This window comes from Columba livia, chromosome 6 (genome assembly GCF_036013475.1).
Source record: "Columba livia isolate bColLiv1 breed racing homer chromosome 6, bColLiv1.pat.W.v2, whole genome shotgun sequence".
Taxonomy (NCBI): Eukaryota; Metazoa; Chordata; class Aves; order Columbiformes; family Columbidae; genus Columba; species Columba livia.
This window is the reverse complement of record NC_088607.1, coordinates 32913873-32934357: the sequence shown is the minus strand read 5'-3', so window position 1 is coordinate 32934357 and position 20485 is coordinate 32913873. Positions and strand designations below refer to the sequence as shown.

The 20485-nt window shown below is 42.2% G+C and overlaps 2 protein-coding genes across 3 annotated transcripts; both read right to left on the bottom strand.

Moving 5' to 3' along the window:
• Nucleotides 1-2962: 2962 nt before the first annotated feature.
• Nucleotides 2963-20443, bottom strand: NRBF2 (nuclear receptor binding factor 2). 2 transcript variants are annotated; one of them, XM_065068622.1, is made up of 5 exons: nucleotides 20220-20349; nucleotides 8997-9178; nucleotides 7262-7346; nucleotides 5672-5712; nucleotides 2963-4507 (listed from the first exon to the last, which is right to left on the bottom strand). In XM_065068622.1, the coding sequence occupies exons 2-5, from the start codon at nucleotides 9054-9056 to the stop codon at nucleotides 3791-3793; spliced, it is 903 nt and encodes a 300-aa protein (XP_064924694.1). In that variant the 5' UTR covers nucleotides 9057-9178; nucleotides 20220-20349; the 3' UTR covers nucleotides 2963-3790. The 2 variants fall into 2 exon arrangements, with proteins under 2 accessions (XP_064924694.1, XP_064924695.1); XM_065068623.1 differs by lacking the exon at nucleotides 8997-9178 and having other exon boundaries at nucleotides 20220-20443.
• Nucleotides 9185-13679, bottom strand: LOC102085961 (protein zwilch homolog). The gene is given in 5 exon segments (XM_065068203.1): nucleotides 9185-12346; nucleotides 12348-12534; nucleotides 12537-12644; nucleotides 12647-13243; nucleotides 13640-13679. Coding segments are annotated over 5 exon segments (1188 nt in total). The 3' UTR covers nucleotides 9185-12090.
• Nucleotides 20444-20485: the final 42 nt, after the last annotated feature.

The window sequence follows — 20485 nt, the reverse complement described above, 5'->3', positions numbered from 1 at the left end:
GGAATTAAAGAGAAGGGTTTAGTAGCTCTGAGGCAGGAAATCCTGTATTTTCACAGCTCTAAGGATTTCATATTGTTTGATCTCAGTAATACCTTCACTCCTGCAGCAAATGGGCCTGAGGGAACACTTGAAATTATTACAAGACAAAAAGCCTGGGTAAGTTTAGGCTACTTCTGGTAAAACAAACATGGGAGAGAGAGGAGGTGCGAGTAAAGACGGCCATCGCTCTGAGTCTGTAGGGAGCAGTGAACTTCTTTTTATATAGTAGAACTCCATGGGCCACATACTTGGGCTGAAAGGTCTGGCAAATGGTGTCCAGCCTATACCTGGTTTGTGGCAGCCACACTTACCGCTCTGATTACTGCCGAACAGTTGTACCAACTGATTTTGTTTCCCACTGTATTTTAGTGCAATTCAGTAAGGGATTTTATCAGGTGTTGCAGCTGTACTTGCTTTTCTCCACCTGTTTAGCGAGCCTGCTTTCCCAGAACCATAGAGCAGCTCAGGTTGGAAGAGACCTTGAAAGCTCATCTTGTCCAGCCTTTGGTGGGAAAGGCAGCCTGGACAGGGTGTGGTCCCCACCATGGGAACAGGTCACCAGCAGCTGCAGATGGCTGAAGAGCTGCTGCTCACAGGAGCACAGCAAGGAGTTCAGGGCCAGAGTTTCTGAAAATGCGGTCAGATGAAGAGGTCACAAGATCTTCTTTTCCCTGAATATAAAACCAAATGTAAACCCCAACACTTCTGTGTTTTGTATTTAGTTGTCTTTCTAAGTGGCAACTGGTGGTACAGTCTGCAGATTTGATTCTCAAGAGACTCCATGTTGCTTCCCAGTTGACCTTCTTTAGTTTCTCCTGTGGAGATACAGCCAGACCTTGGGTAATTACAATGTCTTTTTGCAAAGCATATGTTGGCTATATTCAACAGAGATAATATATTTGTGTTCCAAGACGAGTGGTTTCTGTGGTAAAGCAAAGCCTACGAATAGAAGTCAGTGTCTGTCCACATGTTTAAAATTGGTTCTTGGTGAGACGCTTTGCAATAACAGACCACAGAAGCTTTTAGTTCTGTACAGTATAAAACAATACAGATCACCCTCCCTGCCCGTGGGAATCTTTCCATGTACCGTGCCAGGCTTTGGTTACGTGGCCTGTGACCACCAACAACTTACCGCTTTGTTGTTGCTGCTATCATTCGTGCTAAATTGCTGCGTTCTGCCCGGTGTTCACATCATTCCGCTCTTCCCGTTATTCTGGGCAGGCTCGGGGAATGAGCCCGATAACGTGTGGATGGCGAGAACCAGCCGCTGGTGGGGAAAGCCGCCCTGGAGCCGGAGCCCGCACGGCGCGGGGGTCCCACCAGGTGGCGGTCGGCGGCCGCCGAATGTGCGGCCTGCGGGGACACTGCGGAGACACGGCGGGGAACCCCATCTGGTGCGGGGGAACCCCCTCTGTGCGGGAGACGGGGGAAAACAGCGCCCTGTGGGTGGAAAGGAGCGTGGAAGAGCTGGGGAAACAATAACGCCAGCTAAGCCAGAGGTGCAGGGAAGGAAAACCGGGGGTTTCTTCTTATCATTTCACAATGCCAGAACTCTAACGAGCTGAAAGGCAATAACAACTTAAACCGGTTTTAAACTGTTGGGGCATAAACTAATTGCTGACAGACACTGGAGAGGAATGGCCTCAGATTTATAACTATACATCCATAAAACTTGTCCTCTAGTGGCGAGTATTCTTTGTACAACCTTGCATTCTCTAAATGGACTGTGTAACAGCTTAGCTCTGAATTCAGACTGAAGAATTCCTTACTTACTGCTCCTAGCCTGTTAAAGGGAACGTCGCACCGGCTTTCCTTCCTGTGTCACTCGTGGGAGCGGGAAGCTCTGGTGCTAGGCCATACTGCCTGGAGTTTGATTTCAGCAGCAGCCACACATTGAGCAGGCAGACTGCAAGAACAAACATTTGCATTGCAGGAGAGGGAAAAGTTTTAACACCACTTTCAAAAGTGCCCCTGCTTGGCTGTCTTCCTATAGAGGAGCTTCCTTCAGATCTGGGGCTTTGTTTATGCAGCTATATATGAGGGGACAGTTAAAAACAGGAGGCAGAGTTCACAGTTTCCCCACCTCACTGCTGCAGAATGCTGACTCCTCAGCAGAGGTGGCTGAAGTGTCTGTAGCAAACAGCCCTGGGCTATCCTCCCTGGCAGTGACGTGGGAGAAGTGCTTAAATAATTTTATTTCCTTCTTGTGAGCACATACCATTTTCTTCGCTTTACCTCCATGAATAGAAACACTGTGCTCCCCTGCCTCATCACCTGTAACAGCTGGTCAGGCAGGTGACGGTGTGGAATGTAACGTGCCCTTCCGTGGGAGCAGCGAGCAGGGGCTGACCTGGAACAGGTCACCTCACCACAGCTTTTCTGTGGGGCCACCCACTAAACCCGCTACAATTCAGCACAAGCGACCTCCTCTGATGAACCTGTCTTACCTTTATAGGCTTTTTCTAGCCTCCAGTCCCTATTCTCCTTCAAGCAAGCAGGTCTACAGAGGTAAGGGGAGAATTTGCAGAGCAGTAAGGTGTTCTTGCTGCACTTCTGGTCTATTCTGGAAGAAAAACATACCCTTAGGAAGCGAGCTTACCTTGTAACAGCACAAGAATAACTTAAAATGGGGTAGTTTGCAATACTTAACACTTTTCGTTAATCAGTAACAGCTGAAGTTAACTAATGCCCCCACTACACACTGCAACAGGCCATGGGGTGTATAGTGCTTTGCAGGCGTCAGCAGGCAGCGACCAGCCACATCGCTGCACGTATAGGCAAGGCCCTCAGAATTCAGCCCAGCTTCCCTTATTTGCTGGATGATGAAGACAGAAGTTCAGCTGTACATGTGTACTTACACTGTTAGTAAGAATCTTAATTTGTTTTTTATACTCTGCAACATTTGTAGAGATTTAACACATGCTTAGTGTCAAAACACCTTGTTTTTTATTTTCATATCCTTTTTGAATCAGGCTAAGCTGTAAACAATTTCTTTTTCAATCGAATACTGCCAGCTAGAATGACTTCCATTCATGCATCACTGAAAACAAAAAGGGTATTTTTCCTTAAGCATAGACTTTTCTTCTTTAAACAATGTCACTTTATACAGAAACCAATAGCTAGATTCGATGCACCCTGATTAGTTATGTAAACAGATAACCCCCCAAAAAAACCTCGTCAACAGAACTAAGAGGTTGGTTCCTTCATAGAATGGAAATTAAAATTTCTCCTGACTTGAGGTTAACATGCGCAGGAGTATAGAGCGTGGCACATAAATCCATCTAGGAGGTGTATAAATTGCACTGTATCTGAATTAACAAAGTTATGCATAATGAAATGCACAGTTCAAATTCATGCTAGAAAGCATTTTTCAATATGAAGTGGCAGCCAACTGGCAACCATAACAGTTAGGTTCTGCACCATCATTTATGGCATTATAGATAACTATTACATATAGCATACTTTAAAACCCTGAAGGATTGTGTTACTTGAAACATTCTCCAGGCAGTCATTTGGTATGAAACACTGGGAGAAAGACTAAAGAGCTTGTCATCTTATACCGATTATGGTACCTTTAACTTTTACGAAGTAGATCAGATATGATGTGTATTTCACAGTAACAAAGTTGCTTTAATGCCTTTTCTCCAACAGTAGGATTGTGTTAAGATGTTTCTGCCCTCAGATCACCATTGTCCTGGTGGTTTTCCCTTTTCTTAGTGTGGGTAACTACATTGAGCACTTTTCCTGGTTTTTAGCTATTCATCAGTCCTTTCAATATATCTTCGGAGAGTTCCAGCAGAGGGAGTTCAGGGGACGGGATGTCCAGGGGGGGAAGGTTGGGTATTGGAATGTCCTTTGCCTTCCCAGCAGCTGTTGCAAACTTCTGCCAACTTGCAGCTGAAGAAGCAGTTTCTGAGTGTTGCTGCAGACCCCACAACTCTGACTTCTCAACAAAGTCAGCATCTACATCCAGCTCCTTTTCTACTGGAGATTTTTGGAGTCTAGCTCTTTCTGCTTTTAACTGCTTATTCTCTCTCCTTAATCTCTCATTTTCTGCTACAAGAAATTCTATGTGCCGTTTCAAATCTGCAATTTTGGTTGCCTGCTCTTCTATTATTGTTTTGTCATCTTTTGGAGCTTTACTCCCAATACATGCTTCCACCGGCTCCTTTTTTTTCTGAAGCAGAAATAACAGTGTATCCGGGTCCCTGTCAAAGACACTCTGAATATCCTGTGGATGTTTCTCTGTGGAAGGGCTGTATCTCTGAGTAACAGGAACCAATATATTTTGATCACCAGAGTCTTCAGCAGATGGCTTATGAGAAGTCTGAAGATGTGCAGCTATTTCCTTGTCAGCATTCTGCTGGGCCTTCAGCTTTTCCTCCCTCTTTGCCCTTTTCCACCTCTCCTGGATGAGCAGTAACTGTTTCATGTGACTATCCCTTTGTAATTCCAGTGATAGCTGAGCCTGAGTAAGAACAAGATTAAACAATTTAACTGCTGATCCCTTATCCCATCTGAATATTCATGCATGTAAAGTTACATGTACGTAAATATTTACATAAACAGCATCACAGCATGCCTGAGGGAGAGGGAGGCGGTTTTGTTATTCAGATACTAAATCCAAGAGGAAGTGCTCTCTGCTTGTGCAATGCAACGGATGCAGCTATGTCACCCAAATTTGGCATAACTGCTGGTATTGCGAAGGAGTGAGTTAACCTTTAGTCTTTTTGTTTGTTTTTTGTTTTTAAGTCACTAACCAGGCTGCAACACCTCTGAGTGGAGGTACGAGGAATTTAACTGACCTATGACCAACACCCATAAGGAGAAGATTCACTTGGCATGCACAGCCACACTTTAGCTAAGTAATACAAACTATTTGTATGCTTCTGCCATGTTATCTGTGTAGATGTATTACTAACACCCAACAGTAAGCAGAAAAGTGCTCTAAGGCCAGATATGGTCCCAAATGATTCACCCATATTTAACAAAGTGGGCAGCATGGTGGTTAATAACTCACAGGAACCACCTGGGTAAGAGGCTATCATTTTTCCACAAGAATGACCCTTTGGAGGAAAGACAGATGTTCGATCTCCAAAGGTTATTTGCTTCAATAATACTGGCTAACTCAAAGCCTGACGCTAGAGAAGTGCTGAGCAGACTATACTACTACATTCACAGACAGATCTATGCAATGAATAAGGGAAGGTGTAGGGCTGATATTCTGGAGATTCCCCCAGTTGGGATGAGTGAAACCAAAATTACAGACTGTAGGTGAGATGCTCAGCTTTGTGTCTCAGCAAAACAGCCTAAGTGCCTCACAGCAAAAGTTAAACATGAAACTAGTTTTATCACCTCCTTAAAGATGTCTTGCAGACTAGACACCATTGTAGATGAATCCTTGGATGGGTTAGTAGTTCTCTTGTCCCTGCCCCATGTAAACTTGGAAAAACATTCAAGAAAGACTGGAAGCATCGCACTTCTAAAAACTCCTGGTGCAGTTGCCATGGGTTCAGAAAACTATGCAGAGGCTAATGCCCAAGAGGGGTAGGAAGAGTCAGGGCACAACATGACACACAGGCACACAACAGAGCTATGGCAAATTCTTGTGTCTGCTGCATTTTGGTCTCACCTGCTCTGACTGGGTCAGCTTCATTGCATCTGTAAGGTATGCTGCAGAAGAGAAAATTGATAAACACTTAAGACAGGGTTACAAAACCTGAACATTTCCATAAAAATTAAGAAAGGGCTTCAGAGCTTCTGTAATTTGAATCCCCACATAAAAGCAGCAGTCCAGAGGCAAAGTATCTACCAAGTTACAGTGGTTGGAAACACCTGCTATTTTTCAAATGTCTGAAAAAATTACTGTAAGATCATGTAATACACCCTACACCCTTCCCATGGCATCCTGTTGGCTCAGCTTGTTCCAATTTGTTTTTCAGAGGAGGACAGCAGCCATTTCTAGAAAATCTCAAAACAACTTTCCCATCAAGGGAAGAAACACAGCTGAGGACCAGACTTTTAACATACAAGCATTTTAAGAGAAAATGTGGTAAGTGAAATCCTCTCACTCATGGCACACCAGTATTATGAAGTCATGCTTTTAAAATATATTCTTGATTAAGAGGTAGTTCCCCACCTTTTTCATCAACATGCTGGCTTAGACTCAGAGCAGCACTTTAGACTTTGAGCATATCTTGCTAGTGCTGAAAACGACAATGTATAAGAAATTCTTAACGATATTTGGAAGGATGTAAGATAATGGCATAGAATCATCAGACAAAGAAAAGCAAGAAACATGCAATGCAGTTTTGGGTTTTGTCTTGGTACATGAAGTGAAGGAAACCAATAAGAAAAGTCTGCCTATTAGAATGTAAATGCTCTCCCTCGTTGCTTTGAGTATGCATAAATACCAAAGAAATGATCAGTTTCTTACTTTATGGGGTTTTCTAGTATTTATGAATGGCAAGTGAGAATGCCTGGTATCTAGGTTACAATGTTCAGTGTAGCCACTTATTTTGTCTCCACATAAGCCCTGTCACTGGAAATGTCCTACTTGTTGCACCAATTAAGACATCCTCTTTCTTCTTCTGCCAAGCAGTTGCTGCGCCGTCAGGCAGCTGAGGGACTCCAACACAAATAATTAAGCATGACTAGTTAAATGGACAGGTAAGAGCACGAAGTCTCACTCAGGAGAGGCTGTCAGTCGCAGGGTCAAGGCCTGCGATGCAATCTGCCGTTTTGCTTGAGTTCTGAGAAAGCTGAGTTCATCACCTGTTCTGAGCTCTATTGATTCAATCATTAGGACAGGGAAGTAAGTAAACTTTTGTAAGCAAATATTTGTCTAAGTATTTGCTTAATCAACAGAGAAAGCAGGTGACTTCAGCTATGAAAGCAGCGAAGAAAATACAAAGTGTAAAGTGAAACTGGGTTACAGCAGGTCTCCAACTGCAGTTTGTGCAGGACACAGTGGTGTGTCCATCTTGAGTCAAGAACTGCCTTCGAAGTGACAACCACCCCCAATGAAAACAACTTTGGAAACGTCTGACTTTAGCTGCTCATATTAGAAAAAAGTTTCCAAAAGGATTCTTAATTTGGGCTTAAAACCAAATTCACATTTTAAGAATAAAAATTTTGCAAGTAACTAGATATTCTACTTACATGAGGCATGCAAATCTAGAAATTTATTTCAAGAGCCAGAATGTGAGAAATACCTACTCACCAGCAGCTTTTTTGTGACAAGAAATGGCTTCTTCATATTTCCCTGCTGCCAACAAACGGTCTGCTTTTCTGCTCTGCTGGTGAGCCTTAAAATAAGAAGAACATTACATTGATGAGGGTTAATTGACAAATAGTTCTACCCATTTTAAAAGTACACCTAAGAAACCTGTACCGATTCCAATTCTCAGGCTCAGATCTCCCACTCCCTTCCAAGCTTTATAATTTGATTTCTTCTTTAATACTACCTTTCAAGAATCTGTATTGTACAGGTAAGAAGTGAGATTGGTTAATGCAGCAAAGATGGTGTGTACACAACAAAATCCTTTTGAAGCTGCTCCTCAGAAAGTACACATTCTCCTTTATAGGCAGACATTTAGTGTAGGCGTGTAAAAAGACCTGTAGGCCATAAGAAGTTATGAGAGGCTCTAAGTATTTAGGACCAATTTATGTGGCAGAATTCAAGATATCTGAATTACGTTACAGCTGGTTTGACATTTTCTGCTGCCCCAAGCCCAAGAGGCCTGGCCTCTTGGGTGAAGAAATTGCAAATGATCTTTGGATTTTATTTTTTTTGTTTGCAGCTTACACCAATTAATGGAAGAGTCACAGCCACGGTTAAAGATATCAAAGTCACATTGTTGCTGTGCAACAGTTAAGTCTATACTACTATTTGTAAGCCACTAATGTAAACTACTAATGTAAACTACTAAGATAAACTAAGGATGTTGCTGAAATCAAGCAACTGATGCAAGTATTTGCATATGTTTTAGTGAGAAACAGTATTGCATAACCAGCACAGCAACATTCATGAAAGCAAGTCTTTTTGTCATTACTACAAGACATGAATTTCATGGTACTTCCTCCAAGACAAGCTGTGTAATATAAAAAGCTACAATCACTGACTGGCAAGACTGTCAGTAACACAGACTATTCACGACTGCTTTACTACCTGTTGAGTTTAAAGTAAACAGACACCAGGTACTGGGCACTGACTGTGAAACAACACGACACTTAGGACTCTGAAGAACAAGTTTGTCTGTTTCTTTGTTTGGGGTTACTGTTTCTCAATAAAGCCTTTACCAAACCTATACTGACTGAACCTGTAGGGGAAACAGAGCTGAAAGCCTTGAAATCTGCTTCTCTAATTCTGCTTCTGACACATACAAATTCTCTATTCTCTCCCTTCACTCAGATAAAAGCATAAAACACATCAGACTTGAGATGTTTGATGAATATACATCACCAACTCAATTTAAGCATGTGCCAGGATCAACATAAAAATGAGTGCATTTGTCCATATCCTAAGATGTTAGAATGGCTGGTTCCCTACAGGCCTTACGGAATTAACACTTTCTCTGTCTCCTGAAGCGTTGGTAGAGGCATCAAAGGTTAGATAATCCAAACAGGACAGTAACACAATTCTATCAGAACTAACATGATACTTGTACTAACGCCCACTTAAAAAAATAAGTTCAAAAAACGCAGGGCTATTTGTCACCTTTGTCCTCCAAACTGACTTATCACCTACAGTGTTACAGTAACTTCCATTTTCTACCAGAATTCCAGCAGCTCTGACACCACAGAAGAGAATGACTTCTACAGAAAACACTCTTTTGGGCAACAGCTGTTCTTAAGCAATCCCTAACAGTTATATCACTGCATTTAGACATTTGGCTTTTCTAAAACTGATTTCATAGGCTCCAATGGAGTGTTCTTAAAACAAAACAACCACTAACCACGGCTCCTTGACTCTTCATGACAAATATTTTGGTTATATTCTTCTTCTTCACCTCCATTCAATCCTCAGAGCACTGACAGCATTCCCTGTTTCTTCTGTCCTGAGGTTAAATAATCTCAGAAGAGGAAGTGTCTTTGTATTGGAAAAATCATCTATTTTATGGCCTTTTTCCATGGACTCCTACAAATGACATATGCCAGAAAGATAAACTCATTTCCCACAGGAATGAACAAACGGTATCAGCTCATCTGGAGCCATCTCCTTGGTTATTCATGGCAGCTCATCCAGTTACAAATTAGCTATGTCAAGGACATAAAAACACCTGAGCTAGCTCCTTGCAAAACAATTCTTTTTCAATATATCAGTACTGACACAGCTGCTTCTACAAACTGGCTGGGCAGGTCTAAAAAAACAGGGAAAGAGGAAACAGGTTAGCTCAAGACAGAAGATCTAAAGAAGCAATTCAACAAGCCAGGGGCCTGGCCCTATTTATTAGTTTCTACCTATAAGAATTTGAGTCTGTTTTCACAGGTTATTTTCATATGTTTTAAACTACTGGAGCATGACCTTACTAAATCACTTAGGCACATGCAGAACATTTGGGGACGGTCAGTTGTTATTTGATTGAGCAATTAAATTATTTCCATTCTCAATTAACTCCCAGTGAAGCGGAAGGGACTCCAAAGAAGTTGTGCTAGACTGTGAATAAAATTAGGAAAACACCAGTCTGGAGATGCTAGCAAAAAGAAAAGCTAGGATCCTCTAATTGCAAGGTCAAAATGCCTTTCTTGCTTGACATCAAAATACAGAGGTGTCAGGCCATCTTAATCTGATGCAGAGCAACAGACTTCCCCAGTGGAAACAACAGAAACTGCAGCAGAGAAAAATCAGTTTCAGCACAGCCTTGAGTGAGAAAGCAAGGTGATTTGCAGTCAGTCCGGGGGGTGGCACTCCTTATTTTGTATGTTTTCCTGCCAGCTTGACAAGGAAATATTTGCTCATTTATTCCACCCTGTATTTGTTCCAATTAGCTGACTGTGGAAGACCAAGGAATTTCTCCCTTTTCAGAGTAGATTATTCATCATTAGCAGTTTGAGGAAATTAGTGGTGCTGGTTCCCCACAGCAAGTGATGAAGCTGCAGCAGAAGTACTTGGATGCTTAATAGCCATGTATCATGGATAAGCTTTTATTTCTTGTCTAGTCTGCTGGTTTATTCTTAGTGCTCAGTTACACTTAGCCACACAGTATCCAACCATTGTTAGCAAATCTATTTTGAACCTGGAGTAGCCTGTATCCCATTATAAAACTGGCAATGGAAGAATTTGTCCTACATTATACAAAAAAAAAAAAGTGGCTCTTAAGTTTATCCTGGTCTGATGTCATGCTAGAGGAAGGTGTTTACACCAACAATTCTGGAGCTGCTACGCTCGTTCCCAACAGATTCATGCAGGACCACTTTGACTTTGGCCCTGCTGTTGGGATGATTACAGAAACAGATGCTGCATAACTGTAGTGGGTTTATATATCTGATTTATCTTTCCTCTTCCAGGTGCAGTGCTGGAAATGAATATGGAATGTGGTGTAAGAATAACTATCATTTATTAACTATCTATGGAATTGAAGGGGGGAAGCAGGTCAACAAGTACTTGCAGATGTCCCTCCCAATCCAGACGAGCAGGATTTCCCAGTAGGCAAATGGACAGGTGTAACAACTTGGCTCTTGTAAGAGGAAGCAGGTGTGAGTGAAGGATGACCAAGCTATATAGCCTCCTCACCTTGCTCTAGCACATTCAGTTCTTAAGGGATTGCATGTGACTTACTGCATCACTTGATCCACTCTGGATCACCTACAGAAGCAGGTAAGCTAGACAGCTTTCTTCAAAATTTCCAACTGTAGCTGAGATGTTAAGGGATGACACCTGCATTTGTTCCTATTTGTTCCTATTTGATTCTCCATCCAGCTAACCCAAGCTATTGCCTATGTAATCTCTGAGCAGCATAATTTAAAAGAAAAAAAAAAAAATCAAACAGCCCTGTAAAGTAGCAATGCAGCTTTCGTCTTTACCTAGAGGCTTCTTTAGCAGCCCAAAAATTAACACCCAGCTTGTTTTTTTTTTTCCCAATATAAACTAGACAATGATGTGACTGCAGGCCATGAGAAACTAAGCCAAAGGGCCAGTTGCCAGATTTCTTATTACTCCCTCAAATGAAAAAAATAAAAATGCTAGTTTTCTTTCTAGAGTCTGTGCACCATTACCACTTAAAGGATTACCACCATATGATCCTTGCTTCGGGTGGGGAGGAAAAAAAGAAAAGAAAAAAGCTGCTGCTTTTCCCATATGATTCTAGTTGATGGCTAGCTAGTATAGAAGTAAGAGTAACAGAAAAAAACCTGTTCAATTCTACCATATTTTGAAAATGTAGATGTAGTACTACTCATTTGCAAATAGGATAACTCTACTATCCTCTCCTAGGACCAGTAATTTGCAGCAGTTCTCCTGTAGCTGAGATGGATAGTCTTCTGGATGTTTTGGTTCTCTCTGTTCCTCTAATGGGAACAGCTCTTCACTGGACAAAGCCCCTTGCACAAGACATTAAGCTTACAGCCACTTTTGTTTGTTGTAAGGGATTCTTTAGAAAGCAATATATTTTAACATGATTATGAAACACACATTACAGTGCCTTAGTTGCTATAATAAAGTTACAAATAAAGGCAGCAAATCCCAGCTGCTAAAATTATGGGGCCTGAGGAAAGCTAACTGCAAAGAAGTTGCTGCTCACATCATCCATTTTATGCTACGGACTGTAGATGCCAGTTACCTTTGCCAGAAAGGATCAATACCTATGCTCTCTAACTGCTGAAAGCAAAGATGAAGGTATTTTTTTCAGAGATGAGGGATCTATTTGGGGATCTGTTTCGTTAAGGATGTAGGGGCATTTTTCAAATAATGTATATGGGAGAAGGGAAGAGTCAGACATCAAGTGTTCCTTCAAACCACAGTGTTTCTAGATGTACTGTTGGGACACAGATAAAACTGATCTTTCCCCTTTACTGTACCTGTCTAGTGCCTGCCTGGAGACTAACACACAGCTAGATGAAATGCACCTGACTGCATTGGGCCAGTGTAATAAAATACATTCCTTCTTCATGGCTTCTGTTAACTGTGGAATCTGAAAAGAGACCTGTATTTTTTGACGTCATATGTTCAACTGGAGAATTAGTACTAACTTGCCAGGTTGTTTTAACCTCCTTCGGACCTTGCCCACTGCTTATGTCCACCTTCCATATTTCTGGGTGACCATTTTGACAGAAATTCTTGACGAGTGCTGGTCTGATGGGCAGCATGCTTCTCATTCAGAGGGTTTTCCTTATGATACTTCATGCAAATTTGTGTCAAGAGGAAGAGGGTCTCATGTTTAAGATGAAGGAAGACTGTAGAGCTGACCATTATTTCCAGCATATGGTGAAGCTTCTGAACACGATGAACTTGTTCTTGTAGATCAACTGATGTGGAAATCAAGTAATCCAAGTAGTTAATGTTGCAAGTTCCTAGCCTGTGAAAAAACTGACATAATCCTTCTTCATCTTATCCAAACCAACCTCCAAAAGCATTTGAACTGGAGTGATGCCACTGAGGGAAACAATATCTTTCCATGGTAAGACTGTTGAACCAATTTACTCAGCAAACTGCTACTGCCTTGATGAATCCATGGCTGTATATCACCATGTGCCAAGGATTTTATGATCAGTGTCAAACACCCTACCAGCTCCTGATAGGAACTGATGCTTCTCATTCTGCACCACAATTGTTCAGCAAAATCCAGGTCTCGCTCACTGAAAATTGATGTTATTGAATTGTCCACTGCAGCAGTGTCAGATTTGATTTTCTCTGTTGCATTCCTGTTTCCAGATATACAATATCCATCCATCTTCCTCTTCAAATCAGTCAGAAATTCCTAGACCAGTTCAACAGCTGATTCAGGCTCCAAAGGCTCAGGCCACTCAATCACACCCATCTTCAAACCTTCAGCCAAAGCAAGGAGGAACTGCAGTTCTCTGTACACCCAACAGACAGAACTTCTGGAGTCCCCAGACTCCAGCATAATATTCAACATGGCAGCTAAAGTTACAGGGGACGTCTCCAGAATCTTATCTACGGTATTCCATGTCATATCAACATATATATTGCTTTCAGAGTCTCCAATTGTGTCCTCTATTGAGGGAGTTCTAAGAAGCTCCAGTTCTTGTGTTCAGTTCTGAGCCCCTCAGTTCCAGAAGGACAGGGAACTGCTGGAGAGAGTCCAGCGCAGAGACACAAAGACGATGAAAGGAGTGGAGCACCTCCCTTATGAGGAAAGGCTGAGGGAGCTGGGGCTCTTTAGTTTGGAGGAGACTGAGGGGTAACCTCATTAATGTTCACAAATATGTAAAGGGTGAGTGTCAGGAGGATGGAGCCAGGCTCTTCTCAGTGACAACCAATGGTAGGACAAGGGGTAATGGGTGCAAACTGGAACACAAGAGGTTCCATTTAAATTTGAGAAGAAACTTCTTCTCAGTGAGGGTGACAGAGCCTGGAACAGGCTGCCCAGGGGGGTTGTGGAGTCTCCTGCTCTGGAGACATTCAAACCCGCCTGGATACCTTTGTGTGTAACCTCATCTGGGTGTTCCTGCTCTGACATGGGGATTGGACTGGATGATCTTCTGAGATCCCTCCCAATCCCTGACATTCTGTGATTCTGTGGAGTGCATGTTGCATTGCTTCCATATGGTACCAAAGAGTGCTAAGTATCTTCTGTGTAGATGTTTACAACAGCAGGCCAGAAAGGGTGGGATGAGGTGGTGCACCATTGCTCCTTCCACTTCACAAATATTTGGTCAGTGCTAGACACAGAAGTCTCTTTCAAGCCCGTTCTTAACAGGAAATTGCAAATTTAGAAAGGTTTGAAGGCATACGTCTGCATATGCATTGAAAAATGGAACTAAGAGAGAATTCAAGTGGAAAACCACCTGAGAGGTCCAAAAATAAATTATGGCCATATTTTTTGAAGTGCGATCATGATGAATAAGACTCAGGGTGACTATGGAAAAATGCTTGCATTTACACTAAAAGTGAAAATAATAGCAAGTTCTACTGTAACATGCTAAATAATAGGAAAATATGTGCCACTAAGCCTAAAGAAATGGTAATGTGTAGCTTTATCAACAGAACCAAGCCTCCTTAAAAATACTCCTTGTATTCTGTAGAAAAAGGTAGAGAGAAGAAGAAACAAAAAATGGCAGAACTCATTGTGGCTGCTCAAGCAACACCACTAGCCACATGCTATCTCAATTTTCTGTCTTTGAAAGGTGGTACTTAGCAAGGTTGACAGAACAATGACTCAAATGTAAATTACAGGTGAGTGTAACTACAGAGCAAAACAAATATGCGAAATGCTCATGAGAATGTATTCTCAATATTAACAACCTCCTCACTTTGTATTGAACTGTAAATATGTTGAAATTCAACTTGCTTGTAAGCAATACTATTAGAATTTAAATAGATGGGCAGACAAGGAACCAGTTGTTTAGGCAACCAACATTAATTCACCAAATAGTTCTAATTGACTACGTGTCTGTTCCCAGCCTATTCCAAATTTAAGATAAAATGGTTAGCCTGAGCTCCTCACCATGCAAATACAACTAAGAGATCTGGAATGACACCAGCTCTCATTCACACTGTTCCTGTTAGGTGGAGTCTTCAAAACCCCATACAGGAATACTGCAGTTCTTTCCTTGATCACCTGCAACTTCATTAAGGTCTGTTCTCCTTTTACCTAATGCATAGTCAAATCAACCCCATCCTCTTCCTTTTCATCTGTTTAGTACGATAAAAGCATTAAGTGCTTCAGCTTGCCTGTCAGAGCCATTTTGTCTACCTACAGTTCTCAGCAGCTTTGGTAATGCTTTTCTTGTTCCCATATAGTGTTGCAGCTGGCACTACACAAGCCTTCCTAACTGGAGGTTATGAGCTAAATGAAAACAGTCCCACTGCCCTGATAATAAACAAAACCAATCTCACTCCTATATGTAGCCCTAAACCACATGGCTCAAGCTGTTACAGCCACTGAGCTGACCCCCAGTAGGGATAACTGAATCAGCACAAGAAATGGTCCAGTAAACAAACTACTCCAGGACTGAAAATTTCAAATGAGTGCAGCAGAAACACTTCAGCCCAACTTCAGTCTCTTGCCTCCCTGGGCCTCTGTGAGTTGGGTCTTTCAACTGTTGAGTACGCTTACTCAGAGCTGAACTGCGTGACTCAATGACACACATCATGCCAGTGTGACGCAGCGGAAAGGCACTGCTGGTAAGTACCCAAATGGCACAGATGCCAGTGAGGAAATAATGATTCTGTCAACCACCCCAGCTTGGCTAATTATGTTCTTGACTGGGAACAAGGTGTTGTATGTGTAACATGCAACAGTTTTGTATTGTGCTTTAACAGTGGTTATATAACTGAATACAATGCTGTTGAGCTTTTCTAAGGAGACTATTACTGATCTGGCTGTTCAGTTGAGTATCTGATGCATAACCTCAGTCACTTTACTCAGATATGCTGCTGTCTCTGAGGGTTCACCTCTTATACTTCCACCACCACGGTAAAAACAGACTTTGTGTTAGGCATGTGTATATAATTAATTTCCACTTTTACTACCTAAAAGCTTGTTTTCTCTATTTTGAGTTCAGAACTGAGTGCATCTGCCTCTCTTTTTTTCATTTTATATTGGAAGAGCAAGTATAGCAGTTTTCAGATCAAGCTTTATTAGGAAAAAACAAACAACCAAACAACACCACCAAAAAGAAACGAAGACAACAAACTGGATTTACCAGATGTTTCTGTAGATTAACACAATATTGCTGTTTTTACAGTCAAAGTAACAGAGGTGCAGGCTGGCATTAGGTCTCAAACATATTTGCCCATGTGGTTTAAATCCTTTGGTCTCTGGTAAACTTTCATAGATGCTCCTCCTACCCTTCCATATTGTGTATTTATTCTGCTTGTTATTTTGCCCTTGTGTGGATACAGTATTTGCCTCACTTCCAAACCAGTTCTTCAAACAGGTCATTGATTGGCTTGTACTGGAATGGTTGCTACCAATGGCTTACAGCATTAACATTAAAAGCTTCCATTATATGAGATTCTTGCAGTATACATTCTGTTGTGTTATTTTCACTCCAGCCACTGGTCTGTGCTTTCTGGTTTTCATTAAAAAATCAGCTCTTTAGGCTGGGTCCCTAACGTTTCAAGAAACTTACAGGCAATAGATATTCACCAGATTTTGTATTGTATTTTATTATAAACTATAATAAGTGCTATTACCTTGTAGGAAGAATACAAGATAGAGGTGGTATGTCTCCTTAGCAAATATTCTATAGGAAGATACTGAGGTATTAAAGTAAAATCTGCAGTTATGAAGTCCTGGGTGTCAGACTATTGAATGAGCAGCTTCCTTTTTAGTCTCTTCTTGAGGCTGATACTATTGGCCTCATATTTTTATTGTGTTACTTCTAAGCTTCTGGGGGTCAGCAGTGCACTGTTGTGCTTCTTAACTGATACCTTCTACTCCTACACCTAAGGTTAAAATTATCGCTGGATGCAAGATCAGAATCTTCTGCCTAAACCCAGATGGTAGCAGGAATTGCCCCTACAGTAAGTAGGCAGCACAGAGAAGCTCTAAACCGCACTTTTTTATGGAGTGTCTTTTTTAATGAGACTTCTTGCTTTTACCGTACAAGTTTTAATCTGTGAAAGAATGTCCTCGTTTATGGCACTGGGTTATGCATGAAACAGGTGTTCAGCTGGACTAGACATCTGCTATATGATTACCTGCCAGTGCAGGGACTGCACTTAGTCCACACCAGTTTTAAGTTCTACAGCACAACCTACATATTTTACTTGTAGGGTTGAAGAACTGGCTTCCTTAATAGTGAAAGCATAAGGATCAGGGCTTTAACCCATTCTTTCAAGATTAGATGATGTTTCTCATCTGCAAAGCATACAACACACTAAGTGTGGAGAGGGAAGGAGGGTATAGACAAAATGAATCCTCAAGTAGCAGGGCTGCCCCAAAATACCTTCCCATGGCTCTAACAACTCAGAAGGTGGCAGCAGATTTTGGAAAAGTTGTTTGACTTTATTCCTAAATGAAGCATCACTGAATACAGTGAATACCTTGAGGACAGCTTAGTGGAAAAAATGAAATCAGCAGTCAGTATTGTAGCACAAGCCCTAGAAAGGTTAAAAGAAGGAATTATAGAGTTGGACTTGGCGTGAGTATTTGTTAAACATGCAATAATGGCACAGGATTTATACAAAAATACAAGAATAAATTTTTAAAAGGAAAAAAAAAGGTGTCTGAAGAACTAAACCCCAAATTCTAAAAAGATAGGTCCATTTCTCATTGAAGTAATTAGACCTGAAGGTCAACAATTAAAACTTCCATTAAACAAAAAACATGGTAGTGGTGTGGGTTGTTTGTTTGTTTGTTTTTGTTTTTTTAAACAGATCTGGAAAGCAAATCAATATTTGTCTTGTGCCATCTACAGAAGTAAATCAGTGAATTAGGGAAACCAAAATGCAATTACACTTAAGAAAAAGAAATATCATTGATAGTTTAACCCTTTAATTAAGATTCAGATGTATAAAGAGGAAACTTGTATTTCAGAAGGTAGAAATATAATGTAATTGAAGTCAGCAGAATACAAGGTATAGCATAGTACCTGTAATTAGGAAGGCTAAGCAAACAGTGCTGAACATGTGCTACATGCTGACAGAAAAACAAAAACATTAGGATACTGCAAAACTACTAAGGATTTTTTTTGTCAGAACAACTCCCCAGGAAAATAAGAATAGCATATGTGCTTTACAGTAACTAAGACTAGATGCTCAAATGCACAACTAATGAACAAGTTTTACAGTACAAAGAAGTATAGCAAATTCTAAGGAAATGCCTTAACTAAAGGGAAAACACTTTCACAAAAAAATAGCAAGGTGTAATACACTGAAAGAAGGAAAATGTACTTAAGTCATTGATAGCAGATAAATAAGCCTAAAGATTAGTCTATCCAAAACCACTTTGTAGTTTAGGGACTTTTTTGTTTATTTGGTTGGGATTTTTCCCCCCTTCTCTCTGATTTGGCACCTTTGCAAAAAGTTGTGCTTTTCTAATCCACAGGAACTAGGCTTAAGTAAGAGACTTATAGGAGAAGCAAGTGAAATACATGACACTTGATAGTATCAAAAACTTAAATGAACATTCTTATACTGGAGGTTGGCACCTTCCCTGACTGTTGTTGCAAATCTGAAACTCAGCTGCAGGGCGGGACTGTGTATAGAAGAGCTCTGTAAAACTCTAGTTACTCCTGTTCGTGTCCTTGTAAAAATGTAGGCATGTTCTAACCATGGCACTGTACCCATTAAAGCTCTTGTCATGAGGAGTTTTCATGGTGCTTGACACAACCTGAAAAGACAGATCATTTTTCTATTTTTCTATGTAAGATGATCCGTGACTACATTGTACACAGTTTCAATAAAAGTTTTTGTATTATAGGATGCTTCTTAGAAGGAAGTGGGGATATATGCACAGGCAACTTCATAACTTTCAAACTATATAAAGCAACTTTTTTCCTGTATCAGCCACTATGCAGAAGTGTCTTGATCTATTGCTCTAACAGGTGTGGTAACTGCACACTCCTATTGTGGTCAGAGGATCGTCAACCAGGCTTCATTTATATTCTTGTCACTTAGTAAGTGGTCTCAGGAAGAAACACTACTAACTAGTGATATCTGTGTTGTCACAAATTTGCTATTTTCAGCCACCTACTAGTTAATATTAAATTATTATATTCTCCTTAGAAACTCATGCACTAGATCTACTTTTGAAAAGGTTTTTGCAGTATGTGAAACAGCTATAGTTTATCCCTCCTGCAAGCTTGTCTGACTTTACACCCACCATATCAACAAGTTACAAAAGCTTTCTACTTCCTGGTGTTTCTTATTTCAATCAGGCTTCCAAGTGTAGAGTAAAAAGTCTGAGAAAGCATCATGCAGACGTACCCACAGCAGTTCTGCACCCTTGGTTCAGATCTAAATAGATCATCTTCCTGCCACACTGTTAGCCCTAATTCCATGGCTGGTCTGCAATGCCAATTTTACAAGCTTTTCTGAAAACACAGAGAGCAATCCAGAAATACCTGACTCTGTATACAGCAGGCAAGGGTTTGTCAGGGCTGACACCATGCTGGACTAAATAAGCTTTGATTAAAAACTAAACTGACACAAGTCTCTGAGGTTTGCATGGCAATGTCTAAATGCTTTCTGGACCAAACTTGTTCCTGGAGGCACTACAGCTGTGTTCCTGGTGTGCTGCTCCTGGCTAATTGGACTACTGGACCAAAGCTAGTCTGCTAAGGGAATGCTCTGTGTATCACTGTATCTGAGGCACAGTCAAGACACAGCTTGGATCAAACCCACAAGGCAGTGATGAATTAACTGTCCTTGACCCTAGATCTTGTCTATGTGACAGAAACATACCAATTTAGGCTATTTAAAATCCGATTAGCTTTTGCAAAGATGCATTTTTCAGACATCTGCGTTTCACTTAAAGCTCCTTACAGATTTGGTTCAAGCAGAGTAATTACTGATTTAAGATCTGAAAGCATTTCACCTTCTGAAATCAGAAGCAGCATTTAGTAGTGGGTTCTGATAAGTCTCCAAAACTTTCTAAACTCATGTAGCTATGGCCTGTATCATCTAAACGTTTCCTTCCAGAACTTCCCTTGCGGTTGCAAGCTGGGCTGGACTCAGCACCTTCCCCGCTCGCCAGCCCAAACGCGCCGCTGCGCGCTGTTCGGTTCTCTCCTGGCCACCGCTTCCTCCGCCACCGGACCGGACCGTGGCGACCACAGCTTGCCCTCCCGGGGCCGCCGCTCGGCCCCGCTCCCCCGCAGGCCGGCCAGGGCCCGGCGCGGCCGTGGCAGAGCTGGCACAAGCCCTGAACAGGTGCGGGGGGGCGAGGGGGAGCGGAGAAGGCTCTATTTGCTATTCGAATGGCGCTTCTCCGTCCGGCTACCCGCCGGAAAAAGGACAGGGGTGTCACCCTCTCCCCGCCGCCTGAGGCCCGAGCGCGGCGGGACCGGCTGACAGGACGCCCCCCCTGACCCCGCGGCCGCGCGCTCACCAGGTTGAGGGGCCCCTCCATCACTTCCATGGACGGCGGGGGCTGCGGGCACATGGGCGCGGAGGCGGCCTGCTCGCCGCTCCCGGTGCCGCCGGCCCCCACCGCCCGGCCCGGCTCCCGTCGCCGCTCCTCCCGCGTCCCCGCCCCGGCGGGTTGTAAACACGGCGGCCGCTTCCGCCCGGCCCGTACCGGGCGGCGCCTCGCGAGAGCCCCCGGGTCGCGCGAGACTCGGGCAGCGTCGCCGGGGCAACGGGCGCCGCTCCTGG